Raw genomic sequence first — 13,600 nt, 5'->3', positions numbered from 1 at the left:
GCCTTTATAAAAGCGTGTTCTTCTAGTTCCTATGAAAATAATGATGAAGATCTAAAAGTTATTGATGTGTCCCCTATTAAATCTTTGTTTTGCAATATGAATCTTGATAATGATGGGACTGAATATGATCCACCTTTACCTAGAAGGCGTTCTAAAAATTCAGAGTATTTAGATCTTGATGCTAAATTTGATAAAAGTGGGATTGAAGAAATTAAAACCCTAGATGTTGCTAAACCCACTATTATGGATTTCAAGGAATTTAACTATGAAAATTTCTCTTTGATTTATTGTATTTCCTTGTTGCAATCCGTGCTAAATTCTCCTCACGCTTATAGTCAAAATAAAGCGTTTACTAAACATATCGTTGATGCCTTGATGCAATCTTATGAAGAAAAACTTGAATTGGAAGTTTCTATCCCTAGAAAATTTTATGATGAGTGGGAACCAACTATTAAAATTAAAATTAAAGGTCATGAGTTTTATGCTTTGTGTGATTTGGGTGCTAGTGTCTCTACTATTCCCAAAACTTTGTGTGATTTGCTAGATTTCCGTAATTTTGATGATTGCTCTCTAAACTTGCATCTTGCGGATTCCTATATTAAGAAACCTATGGGAAGAATTAATGATGTTCTTATTGTTGCAAATAGGAATTATGTGCCCGTAGATTTTATCGTTCTTGATATAGATTGCAATCCTTCTTGCCCTATTATTCTCGGTAGACCTTTCCTTAGAATGGTTGGTGCAATTATTGATATGAAGGAAGGGAATATTAGATTTCAATTTCCATTAAAAAAGGGTATGGAACACTTCCCTAGAAAGAAAATAAAATTACCATATGAATCTATCATGAGAGCCACTTATGGATTGCCTACCAAAGATGGCAATACCTAGATCTATTCTTGCTTGTTATGCCTAGTTAGGAGCGTTAAACGTTAGCGCTTGTTGGTAGGCAACCCAATTTTATTTTTATTCCTTGATTTTTGCTCCTGTTTAGTAATAAATAAATTATTTAGCCTCTGTTTTGGTTGTGTTTTTTTGTGTTTAATTAGTGTTTGTGCCAAGTAGAACCGTTGGGAAGACTTGGGGAAAGTCTTGTTGAACTTGCTGTAAAAAACAGAAACTTTAGCGCTTATTTGGAAAGTGATATTTAGTTAATTATTTTTTCAGATGATTAATAGATAAATTCCTCACGTCCAGCAATTTATTTTAGAATTTTGGGGTTCCAGATCTTGCGCTAGCTTCAGATTACTACAGGCTGTTCTGTTTTTGACAGATTCTGTTTTTCGTGTGTTGTTTGCTTATTTTGATGAATCTATGGCTAGTAAAATAGTTTATAAACCATACAGAAGTTGGAATACAGTAGGTATAACACCCATTTAAATAAATTATGAGTTCATTACAGAACCTTGAAGTGCTCTTTTGTTTTCTTTCGCTAACGGAGCTCATGAGATTTTCTACTTTAAGTTTTGTGTTGTGAAGTTTTCAAGTTTTGGGTAAAGATTTGATGGATTATGGAACAAGGAGTGGCAAGAGCCTAAGCTTGGGGACGCCCATGACACCCCCAAGATAATCTAAGGACACCTAAAAGCCAAAGCTTGGGGATGCCCCGGAAGGCATCCCCTCTTTCGTCTACTTCTATCGGTAACTTTACTTGGAGTTATATTTTTATTCACCACATGATATGTGTTTTGCTTGGAGCGTCTTTTATAATTTGAGTCTTTGCTTATTAGTTTACCACAATCATCTTTGATGTACACACCTTTTGAGAGAGCCATACATAATTTGGAATTTGATAGAATACTCTATGTGCTTCACTTATATCTTTTGAGCTTTATAGTTTTGCTCTAGTGCTTCACTTATATCTTTTAGAGCACGGTGGTGGATTTGTTTTATAGAAACTATTGATCTCTCATGCTTCACTTAGATTATTTTGAGCGTATTAATAGCATGGTAATTTACTTAAAATCCTAATATGCTTGGTATGCAAGATTAACAATAAAACTTTCTTATGAGTGTGTTGAATACTAAGAAAAGTTTGATGCTTGATGATTGTTTTGAGATATGGAGGTAATAATATCAAAGTCATGCTAGTTGAGTAGTTGTGAAATTGAGAAATACTTGTGTTGAGGTTTTCAAGTCCCGTAGCATGCACATACGGTAAACGTTATGCAACAAATTTGAAACATGAGGTGTTATTTGATTGTCTTCCTTATGAGTGGCGGTCGGGGACGAGCGATGGTCTTTTCCTACCAATCTATCCCCCTAGGAGAATGCGCGTAGTACCGAGGTTTTTGATGACTTGTAGATTTTTGCAATAAGTATGTGAGTTCTTTATGACTAATGTTGAGTCCATGGATTATATGTACTCTCACCCTTCCATCCTTGCTATCCTCTTTGGTACCGTGCATTGCCCTTTCTCACATTGAGAGTTGGCGCAAACTTCGCCAGTGCATCCAAAACCCATGATATGATACGCTCTTTCACACATAAACCTCCTTATATCTTCCTCAAAACAACCACCATACCTACCTATTATGGCATTTCCATAGCCATTCCCAGATATATTGCCATGCAACTTTCCATCATTCCGTTCATCATGACACATTCATCATTGTCATATTGCTTAGCATGATCATGTAGTTGACATAGTATTTGTGGCAAAGCCACCGTTCATACTTCTTTCATACATATCACTCTTGGTTCATTGCATATCCCTGTACACCGCCGGAGGCATTCATATAGAGTCATCTTTGTTCTAGTATCGAGTTGTAATCATTGAGTTGTAAATAAATAAAAGTGTGATGATCATCATTATTAGAGCATTGTCCCAAGTGAGGAATAAAAAAAAAGGAAAGACCATAAAAAAGGAGAAGGCCCCAAAAAAAGAGAAAGGCCATAAAAAAAGAAGAGAAGGCCCACAAAAATGAGAGAAAAAGGGAGAAGGGACAATGTTACTATCCTTTTACCACACTTGTGCTTCAAAGTAGCACCATGATCTTCATAGTAGAGAGTCTCTCATGTTATCACTTTCATATACTAGTGGGAATTTTTCATTATAGAACTTGGCTTGTATATTCCAACAATGGGCCTCCTCAAGTGCCCTAGGTCTTCGTGAGCAAGCAAGTTGGATGCACACCCACTAGTTTCTTTTGTTGAGCTTTCATACATTTATAGCTCTAGTGCATCCGTTGCATGGTAATCCCTACTCCTTGCATTAACATCAGTCGGTGGGCATCTCCATAGCCCATTGATTAGCCTCGTTGATGTGAGACTTCCTCCTTTTTTGTCTTCTCCACATAACCCCCTCATTATATTCTATTCCACCTATAGTGCTATGTCCATGGGTCGCGCTCATATATTGCGTGAAAGTTTATAGGTTTGAGATTACTAAAGTATGGAACAATTGCTTGGCTTGTCATCGGGGTTGTGCATGATGATATCATTCTTGTGTGACGAAAATGAAACATGACTAAACTATATGATTTTGTAGGGATGAACTTTCTTTGGCCATGTTATTTTGAGAAGACATAATTGCTTAGTTAGTATGCTTGAAGTATTATCATTTTTATGTCAATATGAACTTTTGTCTTGAATCTTTCGGATCTGAATATTCATACCACAATTAAGAAGAATTACATTAAAATTATGCCAAGTAGCACTCCACATCAAAAATTCTGTTTTTATCATTTACCTACTCGAGGACGAGCAGGAATTAAGCTTGGGGATGCTTGATACGTCTCCAACGTATCTATAATTTTTGATTGCTCCATGCTATATTATCTACTGTTTTGGACTATATTGGGCTTTATTTTCCGCTTTTATATATAATTTTTTGGGACTAACCTATTAACCGGAGGCTCAACCCAGAACTGCTGTTTTTTTTTGCCTATTTCAGTGTTTCGGAGAAACAAAATATAAAACAGAGTCCAAACAGAATGAAACCTTCGGAAACGTGATTTTCTCATTAGATAAGATCCAGGAGACTTGGACCCTCCGTCAAGAAAGCCACGAGGCGATCACGAGGGTGGAGGGCGCGCCCCCCTAGGGCACGCCCCTGCCTCGTGGGCCCCTCGAAGGTCCACCGACGTACTTCTTCCTCCTATATATATCCACGTACCCCCAAACGATCGGGGACAGAGCCAAAAACCTAATTCCACCGCCGAAACTTTCTGTATCCACGAGATCCCATCTTGGGGCCTGTTCCGGAGCTCCATCGGAGGGGGCATCGATCATGGAGGGCTTCTACATCATCATCCAAGCCTCTTCGATGAAGTGTGAGTAGTTTATTTCAGACCTACGGGTCCATAGTTAGTAGCTAGATGGCTTCTTCTCTCTTTTTGGATCTCAATACAATGTTCTCCCTCTCTCTTGTGGAGATCTATTCGATGTAATCTTCTTTTTGAGGTGTGTTTGTTGAGAACGATGAATTGTGGGTTTATGATCAAGTCTATCTATGAATAATATTTGAATCTTCTCTGAACTCTTTTATGTATGATTGGTTATCTTTGCAAGTCTCTTCGAATTGTCAGTTTGGTTTGGCCTACTAGATTGGTTGTTCTTGCCATGGGAGAAGTGCTTAGCTTTGGGTTCAATCTTGCAGTGTCCTTTCACAGTGACAGAAGGGGCAGCAAGGCACGTATTGTATTGTTGCCATCGAGGATAACAAGATGGGTTTTTTATCATATTGCATGAAACAATCCCTCTACATCATGCCATGTTGCTTAAGGCGTTACTCTGTCTTTAACTTAATACTCTAGATGCATGCTGGATAGCGGTCGATGAGTGGAGTAATAGTAGTAGATGCAGAATCGTTTTGGTCTACTTGTCTCGGACGTGATGCCTATATACATGATCATATCTAGATATTCTCATAACTATGCTCAATTCTGTCAATTGCTCAACAGTAATTTGTTCACCCACCGTAGAATACTTATGCTCTTGAGAGAAGCCACTAGTGAAACCTATGGCCCCGGGTCTCTTTCTCATCATATTAATCTCCATCACTTTTATTATTGCTTTGATTTTACTTTGCCTTTTACTTTTCACTTTGCATCTGTATACCAAAAATACCAAAAATAATATTTATCATCTCTATCAGATCTCACTTCCGTAAGTGACCTGAAGGGATTGACAACCCCTAAGCGCGTTGGTTGCATTGAGCTATTGTTTTTGTGTAGGTACAAGGGACTTGAGCGTAGCCTCCTACTGGATTGATACCTTGGTTCTCGAAAACTGAGGGAAATACTTACGCTACTTTGCTGCATCATCCCTTCCTCTTCGGGGAATCCAACACAGTGCTCAAGAGGTAGCACCGAACAAAGTGGAATGTAGGAGGCAAGCGCAGGAGCCGGGCAACCCAACTATTGACCGAAGACACAATTCGAAACCGATGCATATATAGCAATATCCGAGAATGTTTTTGCCGAATCTCTAAAGGTGTCCGGCGTTGCACTGCGAGACTTGTGCTAAAAACACACAAATAGTTTGAAAGTGCCATAAGCTTGGAATACCAAAAAAAACGTCAGTAAAAACTTGACGTTCGAACAAGATCAAGTGTTCGGTGCCAATCCTAAAATTGGAAAAAATTGTGCTTCTGTCGTGCTTTAACATGACACATCCGATCTCAAGACTTCACGCGGGTCAGCCTACGGCTTCAAGCTCCTTATCCAAAAGGCGGAGTACTTCTCCGAGGACAGTTTAGCAAACTAAACTCAAGCGGCTTTCAGAGAGAAGATAGGCTATCCGGCTATTAACCATAAACTCGAGTCGAAAAAGGAGCGGTAGAAAAAGACTTTGCAACGACCAAGAAGAAAACACATTTACTATAAAACAGCTCATATAAATTTTAAGAGCCCCCAATTGACTTGGGTAAAAGAATTTTATGTATAATGATTGTATGTACCGAAGTACTTATATCATATATGTGTTCACCCGAACTTTAAACGCATCTTAACCGACCGTCGGCTTCTCCCTCTTCGGCCAAGGGCTGAAAAGTGTCATGTACTCCACCTGTCGAGAGTATCGACGGTGTTTCCAATGACCAGGCAATCAGGCCATAAGGCTGTAACAAACAAAGCGCGCTCAGGGAACTTATGCTATATTACTGACGAAGTGTAAGAAGCATCTTCGAAGAAAATAGTACCCCCACCGATACCTTTCTTCGGTGCTCATTATTACTATAAGACTTGTGCAATAGATTTTTTGTACTCATGAGTTCCGTTGTGTGCCGACCATGATTGAAAACAATAAGAGCGCTAGCTTTCGGCTTCACCCAGTCTGAGGTCAGAGCTCGGATGACCCGGTCGTGACAATCGCAGATGTGCTCCCTTTACTCCCTAGCTGAACAATCGGGAACATAGGGGTAAGCATAGGAGCCAGGCAACCCAACTTATTGAACACTTAAGTCAATATGGTGCATATTGTGGCGTAATATGCGAACAAGGAACAAAGCCGTACAAGTATAATCATATGCAAGAGGAAAAGCTTCATGAAGGAAGCCCCCAAGTAAACGGGGTATTTGAATTTGTGCGTATAGACAAAGTTTTGACAAGGAAGTATGACGCTTGGTCGAACCGGGAAAAAAATTTAAAGTCGAAAGTTTTGAGCATGAAAGCTACTTAGCTTGTTAATGTGTTCAGCATTGATGACGCGGTCCAAGCTTGATGCAGGACAAGGTTCCATCCCCCAAGCCAGTCCCAAGGTGGCGGAGCGAAGAGCTCGGCACTCTGAAGTGGTGGCATAGCACGACCAAAGCGGGCCGGTAGAGTGACGCCGAAGCCCCCAGTGCGGGTTAATGAAGTGTTGACAAAACCTCCCGTCCAGCCGAGGAGACAGCACTGCCCAACTCGATTCATTTACCTGTGCACAAAAAATAGTGCAAACCGGATATAATGGTAATAATGATGAATAAAATTGTTGCAGAATAAATAATTTATGCAAAGTCAGTAATAAAAGAAGTATGGCATGTGCGCCGAACACTCGATGAGGTAGAGCTCTCTCGGCGACGCCGAAGTCCCTGAGGTAACCGAACACGTTGGTATGGCAACACGACAAACAAGATGATCACGCAAGCCGATTTATGCCAATTTGAGACAGTGGCGTTGGATTGCCGAAGCGACCGCGTAACACAGTCGAAGTCGATCACCTACACGCATAAAATAGTGCGGTCCAAAAAGAATAATATATATATATATATATATATATAATCCTTGCATAATTGCTTTTCGCAAAAATAATTTATTTAAAGAGATATGGTCTGGCGCTGAAGTCAATGTTGATGCAGAGCGTCGGCGTGACGCGATGAAGGCATGGCAAAAGCCCGAATTCACATGCCGGTCCGAGTTCCGGATTCGGCGTTTGCCGGACTATATACGGAAACTGACCGTACCACCGCGTGACCATCGATAATGCATCCGCCATTTGACAGGCCTGCGTAGAGATGATGGAACAAACCGGAGTAATAATTCTTTGGGGAGAATAGACCCAAACAAGCAAAAATTACTGGGAAAATAGCACCTGGTTTATTTATTGTAGTAATCCGAAGAAAGGTGACTCCCAACATTGGGAGTCAATCCGCACACCCATTGCCTGATGGGTGATAAAGCGCCGGCATGGCGATGCTGGCAAAGGTTGGCTTGCCGAGACAAAGCCCTTGGTCCAGCTAATCGTGACGAAGCTGGTCGGATGGTGATGCCAAAGTCGCCGGAGTAGGTTGATGAAGGGATGATGAAGCCCCCGGTCTAGCCGAGGTGTTGGAGCGGCTCGCCGAAGAGATGCCGGAGTCTACCTGTCAGCCGATGTGTCGAAACAGGTCAGCGTGTTTGATGATGATTTGAAGAAGAGGCAGCATGGTGATGCTGACGCATGTCAAGACTTGTGACGCGATCGACGCTAGCTTGATGCAGCTACCGCGTGGCGATGCCGGTGTGCCCGCTTCGTGTAGTCCGTGGGGCAGCGACGTTGATGATGATTTCTCCTTCGCGATGTCGAACTCTTGTTCGGCTTGCCGAGATGTGTATCCAAGGAGTTGAGCTCGGCTCAATAAAGCGGCGACGTGTCTAGCGCAGGCTGGCAGCCGTGGAGTAATACTACCGGACTGGTTTGACACCAGCATGATGGTGAAGATTATCTCGGAGGAGGCTTAAAATTTTATGGATACGTGTTTAAAAACACTGCACAATACCATAGAAGAAAATTCCTTAAAAAGGTTGTCCAATATCACGTCCATAAAGAAACATGAATTCTCGTCGGACCCATATTCGCGCAGAAAACAGATCCAAAAATCGTTGCGCTCATCGGAGGTTTCCCGGGGTTTGAACGATCGGATCGAGCTGAAATTTTGAGGGGTGCTAGATAGAGTAATTCCGCAGCCGATCAACGGTTGGATCTTCCAAAGGATGTCCGAGCTAGATTCTGGACGCCACGCTCCGAACTCGTCCAGATTCCTGTCCAGATTCGAAACGGCTCTGGTATATCATAGATTGCCAGAGATTCCTCCATCGGAACTCGATGAAATTTTTCATGGTTGTTGTAGACTCAATTCCGCACAATCCCACCAAAGCAATCATCAAAGCGATACTCGAGGAGGCGGTGGTGGCAGATACGAGCTCGCTATCCACAAAAACAGCACGGTCGCTCGAGGGCAATGTTGACATTGAGGCCCCGAGCTCCATGGATGATCCCTCCATGATCTTGATAGAGATCGGAGTTGATGTTTGATGAAGGCCCTCGTCCGAACATGGTGATCCGAACACGAGGCGCAGTTCTTGGTCGAACCAAGGTGACCAGTCGAGCTGGTGACGAAGATGCCGAAGTCGTAGTTGATCTGCAGGCGAGCCATCGATCCTTTGTCGATCACACAACGGAACTCTTAATGAAAGCACCACTGTCGGTGTCAAAACCGGCAGATCTCGGGTAGGGGGTCCCAAGCTGTGTATCATGGATCGATGGATACAAGAGACAGGGGACACGATGTTTACCCAGATTCGGGCCCTCTTGATGGAGGTAAAACCCTATGTCCTGCTCTTGTTTATATTGATGGAGTATCGAGTACAGAGTCTAAAACCTAAGGGTATGATGAATAATGTCAAAATCATCTATTGACTAGCCCGGCCTCGGCTTATATAACATACCAGAGGCCTAGGATAACAAGAGTTCTAGTCGAATATGTCGGTGGAGAGGAGTCCTTGTCTTGATCACCAAGTCTTGTGGAATCTTCCTCGTATATGTCCTCGGCTATCCAAACTGGCCCATGAGTAACCGGCCATGGGGGTCCTCGGTCCAATCCAACTGATCGGGAGACGATGTGGCGAGTACCCCCTAGTCCAGGACACCGTCAGATAGACTACTCATATCAATAAGGAATTCCTTCTTTTCCGGGAGCCCATTCTGACAGAACTCCAAAGTTAAGCGTGCTTAGCTTGGAGTAGTTTCAGGATGGGTGACCGACCGGGAAGTTGCTCCCGGGTGCGCATGAGTGAGGATAAAGTGCGCTAAGAAGACTAGTATTGATCTGTGGGGCCAGTCTAGATCCCGCCAGGAGTAACAACCACCGACGGGTGTGTACGGGGCGTTACAAGTTGGTATCAGAGCCGACCCTCGCGGTTACACGGATGTTTGCGGACAGGTGTGCAGTCATGTTGTTCTTGACGTTTGTGACCCGTCGTGGCACACGGTATGGCACATGTATCGGAGTGGAAGCACAGACGTATGTGCCAAGAGTGAATGTTCCTGTGGCCCGACAAGGATGTCGGTTCCTCTGAGTGGGGGTGTATGTGATTGCCTGGCTTATTAGGGATGATAGACTACTCATATCAATAAGGAATTCCTTATTTTCCGGGATCCCATTCTGACAGAACTCCAAAGTTAAGCGTGCTCAGCTTGGAGTAGTTTCAGGATGGGTGACTGACCGGGAAGTTGCTCCCGGGTGCGCACGAGTGAGGACAAAGTACGCAGAAAAGACTAGTATTGATCTATGGGGCCAGTCTAGATCCTGCCAGGAGTAACGACCACCGGCGGGTGTGTCCGGGGCGTTACAATGTATTACAGAACGAGTAAAGAGACTTGCCGGTAACGAGATTGAACTAGGTATAGAGATACCGACGATCGAATCTCGGGCAAGTAACATATCGACGGACAAAGGCAAATGTGTATGTTGTCATAACAGTTCGACCGATAAAGATCTTCGTAGAATATGTACGAGCCAATATGAGCATCCAAGTTCCATTGGTATTTACCGAAAAGGTGTCTCGATCATGTCTACATAGTTCTCGAACCCGTAGGGTCCGCATGCTTAACATTCGTTGACGATATAGTACTATATGAGTTATGTGATTTGGTGACCAAATGTTGTTTGGAGTCCCGGATGAGATCATGGACATTAAGAGGAGTCTCGAAATGGTCGGGAGATAAATATTGATATATAGGACGATGGTATTCGGACATCGGAAGTGTTTCGTAGTGTATCGGGTACTTATCGGGTCACCGAAAGGTGTTTCGGGTGCCCCGGGAAAAAGTCATGGGCCTAATGGGCCAACAGAGGGAATGCACCAGCCACAAGGGGCTGGTGTGCCCCCCATAGCAGGCCATCCTAAGTGGAGAAGGAAATGGGAGGAGGAAAGGAAGGAGAGGGAATAGGATCCCCCCTTCCTTCCCCCTCTGCCCTCTTTCCTCCCCCTTCCGTATAGAAGGAAAGGAGGGCGCAAGACATGGCAGGGCCCCTTGGGGGTGGCGGCCAAGCCCTAGGGCGCCCTGGCAGCCTCCGCTCCCACCTATATATATGTGGGGACGGGGCGCCTCACAAGCACACAACATCAACTGTTAGTCGTGTGCGACGCCCGCCTCCACACTTTACGCCTCCGGTAATATCTTCGTAGTGCTTAGGCGAAGCCCTGCGTGGATCACTTCACCATGACTGTCATGTAACACCCAGGATGTAACTTACCATATTTGTACTCCGACTCTTGCCATTTTCGGCTTTAAGTTATGAGATTCGTGGTTGGGTTTTTGTCTTCGTTTTGCATTTTGTCCACGTCATGCATCTCATATCATGTTATCATGTGCATCGCATTTGCATACGCGTTCGTCTCATGCATCTGAACATTTTCCCCGTTGTCTGTTTTGCGATCCGGCACTCCTACGTCCTCTGGCGCCCCCTTTTGCCTCTTTTCATGTGCGGATGTTAAACTTTCTCGGAATGGGCCGAGATTTGCCAAGCGGCCTTGGTACACCACCGGTAGACCGCCTGTCACGTTTCGTGCCATTTGAAGTCCGTTTGATACTCCAACGGTTAACCGGGGAACCGCAAAGGCCTCATGTGTGTTGCAGCCCAACACCCCTCCAAAGTGGCCCAACAACCCATCCAAAACCCCTCCATCCTCTCGGCCATTCGATCACGATCGCGTGGCCGAAAACCACTCTCCATTTGGACACTCCCACCTCCTTCTATGTATAAATATGTGATCCCCTCCATTTTCTCGCGCAGACGAAACCCTAACCTAGACCTCTCTGCCGCCGGACACGTCCGGCCATCGCCGGACGAAACCGCCACCGCACCCGCACCACTGGCGTGCCACCACGTGTCCGCTCCACCCACCTCCGCCGTCTGGCCCGCAGCAGGCCAGCGCGGCCGCGTGTCGCCGACGCCGCCCGAGCGCCCCCGCCGCCGCCTCGCTTCCCCGCTTCTCCGCCCGACGCCACCGCGCCATCACCGGGGTGCGCCGCCCCAGCCCTCCGCCGACGCCGCCCGCTCCGACCACCGAGCTCCCCGCCGCCGACCGGCGACCTCCGCCCGCGCCTCCGCGCTGCTCCCTCGCCGCGCCGAGCACCGGATCCGGCCGGTTCCTCTCGCCGGCGAGCTCCTCCGTCCTCTCCGGCCATCGCAGCACTGCTACTCCGGCGAGATTCCGTCCAACCTCGATCTCCGTGCCAGATCCAGATCCAGATCTAGTCTAACCCTAGGTTGACCCCGATTTTCGCCTAAGTCATTTTCATCTGCTATATTTTCAAGCACTGTTCAACATGTCGTAACTCCTCATTTGTAGATTCGTTTTGCATGCATAATATATCAAAATGTTCATCATGATGTGTTATTCATTTTGTTCCATTGTTCCATGCTTGTTTGAGTCCATCTTGATGCCCAAATCGTTGATGCAAGAGTGCTATAAAATGTTAGGTGCTGATTCTTAGCAGAGTATGAGCATTTGTCATTTTTGCTACATTTGTTGTGTGTTGCATATGGTCATGTGCTCTACATGTGTTTTGGTCTATGCCATGCCATCTTTACAGGGGTGTATGCCATGTATTTTTGTGATCATTGTGGTGACTAGCACAAGCATGCAAAGTATCTCTCGTGATATTGCTGATTTCAGGGACTTAGAATTTCACTAAGGCATTTCCCTGCTGTTATTTTTATGCCATGTATTAATGTTGCTACAGAGAGATCCATGCTTCTTTTGAGTATGTTAAGTAAGGATGATTTGGACATATGGTTATGCTCTATCCATCCATGCCCCTGTTTGAATTTATGGAGTACCCTAGCATGACTTAATCTTGCGCTACTTTTGCTATAAAATGTTCCTGGCAGATTGTTTACGTGTTAATCAATTTTGCCAAGGTTGTTGTAGTTGATCCATGCATGCTATGAGCTTGTTCTTGCTTTGGTTAGCATCATGATCATGTCTTCTTGATATTAGTATGCTTATCTTGTCATGCAATGCCTTGTGATGAGTGAATCGAGCTTGCAAAGATGGCTTCATAATTCTGTTTTGCCATGTCCAGTTTTCTACCAAGTCTGAATCTATTAATGGAACTTGCTATGTTTACATGGGTGCCATCATATTTTCTGTGCCCTTTTGGCTTATGGTCAGTAAGGGACGTTTGTTCTATGCTTTGAGTAGATTCATGCCATGCCTTGTTTTGCTATGATCTGACCTGTAGCATGTTGTTATCTTGCTCTAAACATTGCTTCCTGATGTTAATTCCTGGCATGTTAGTATTTTCACTAAGTCTGTGAAGCTGATATCTTTTGCACTTTTGCCATGCTTGTTTGAACCTGCTCTTGTGTGATTTAGCCATAGCTCAGTGTTCATCTTTTTTCAAGCATCTTGAGTAGGTCATTTCCATGTGCTTTGTCGTTATGTTGGAGTGCAGTAGCTTAGCTTCTTGGTGCATTCTATATGGCATCGTGCTGTTGATTGCAGAATTGTGTCATTCTTGTTTTGCTTGCCATTTGCAAACCGTGCATCCGATTCCGGTGATCTTTATATCGATTTTGACCGAAATCAACTCATCTTTCCAGCGGCACACTTGGTTTGCCAAGTTGATGCCTTGATCAATCTTTTCCTTCCGGAACACGCATATGCATTGCATATCACATCCCGCATATCATGCCATGTTTTGCATCATGTTGCTTGCGCATTGCACCATGGTTGATTGCCGTTTCCTTTGCTTGTGTTCTTGCTTTGGGTAGAGCCGGGAGACGACTACATGATCGAGGAACCCGTTGAGTACGCTTACGAGGATCAAGCTTATGTCAACTCGGAGAACTTTGCAGGCAAGATGATCATACCCTCGAAATCACTTCTATCTTTGCTTGCTAGTT

The 13,600-nt window shown here is 44.3% G+C and overlaps 1 protein-coding gene across 1 annotated transcript in view; it reads right to left on the bottom strand.

Moving 5' to 3' along the window:
- Positions 1 to 11,705, bottom strand: part of LOC119299467 (acetyl-CoA acetyltransferase, cytosolic 1-like) — a 42,149-nt gene extending 30,444 nt beyond the window's left edge. The window contains exon 1 of the mRNA XM_037576694.1: positions 11,594 to 11,705. Coding sequence (XP_037432591.1) covers positions 11,594 to 11,705 — 112 coding nt within the window. The remainder of the gene's footprint in view (positions 1 to 11,593) is intronic.
- Between the last annotated feature and the right edge of the window lie 1,895 nt (positions 11,706 to 13,600).

Source organism: Triticum dicoccoides, chromosome 5A (genome assembly GCF_002162155.2).
Source record: "Triticum dicoccoides isolate Atlit2015 ecotype Zavitan chromosome 5A, WEW_v2.0, whole genome shotgun sequence".
NCBI lineage: Eukaryota > Viridiplantae > Streptophyta > Magnoliopsida > Poales > Poaceae > Triticum > Triticum dicoccoides.
The sequence above is the reverse complement of the archived record's forward strand: the minus strand, read 5'-3'. Positions and strand labels throughout refer to the sequence as shown.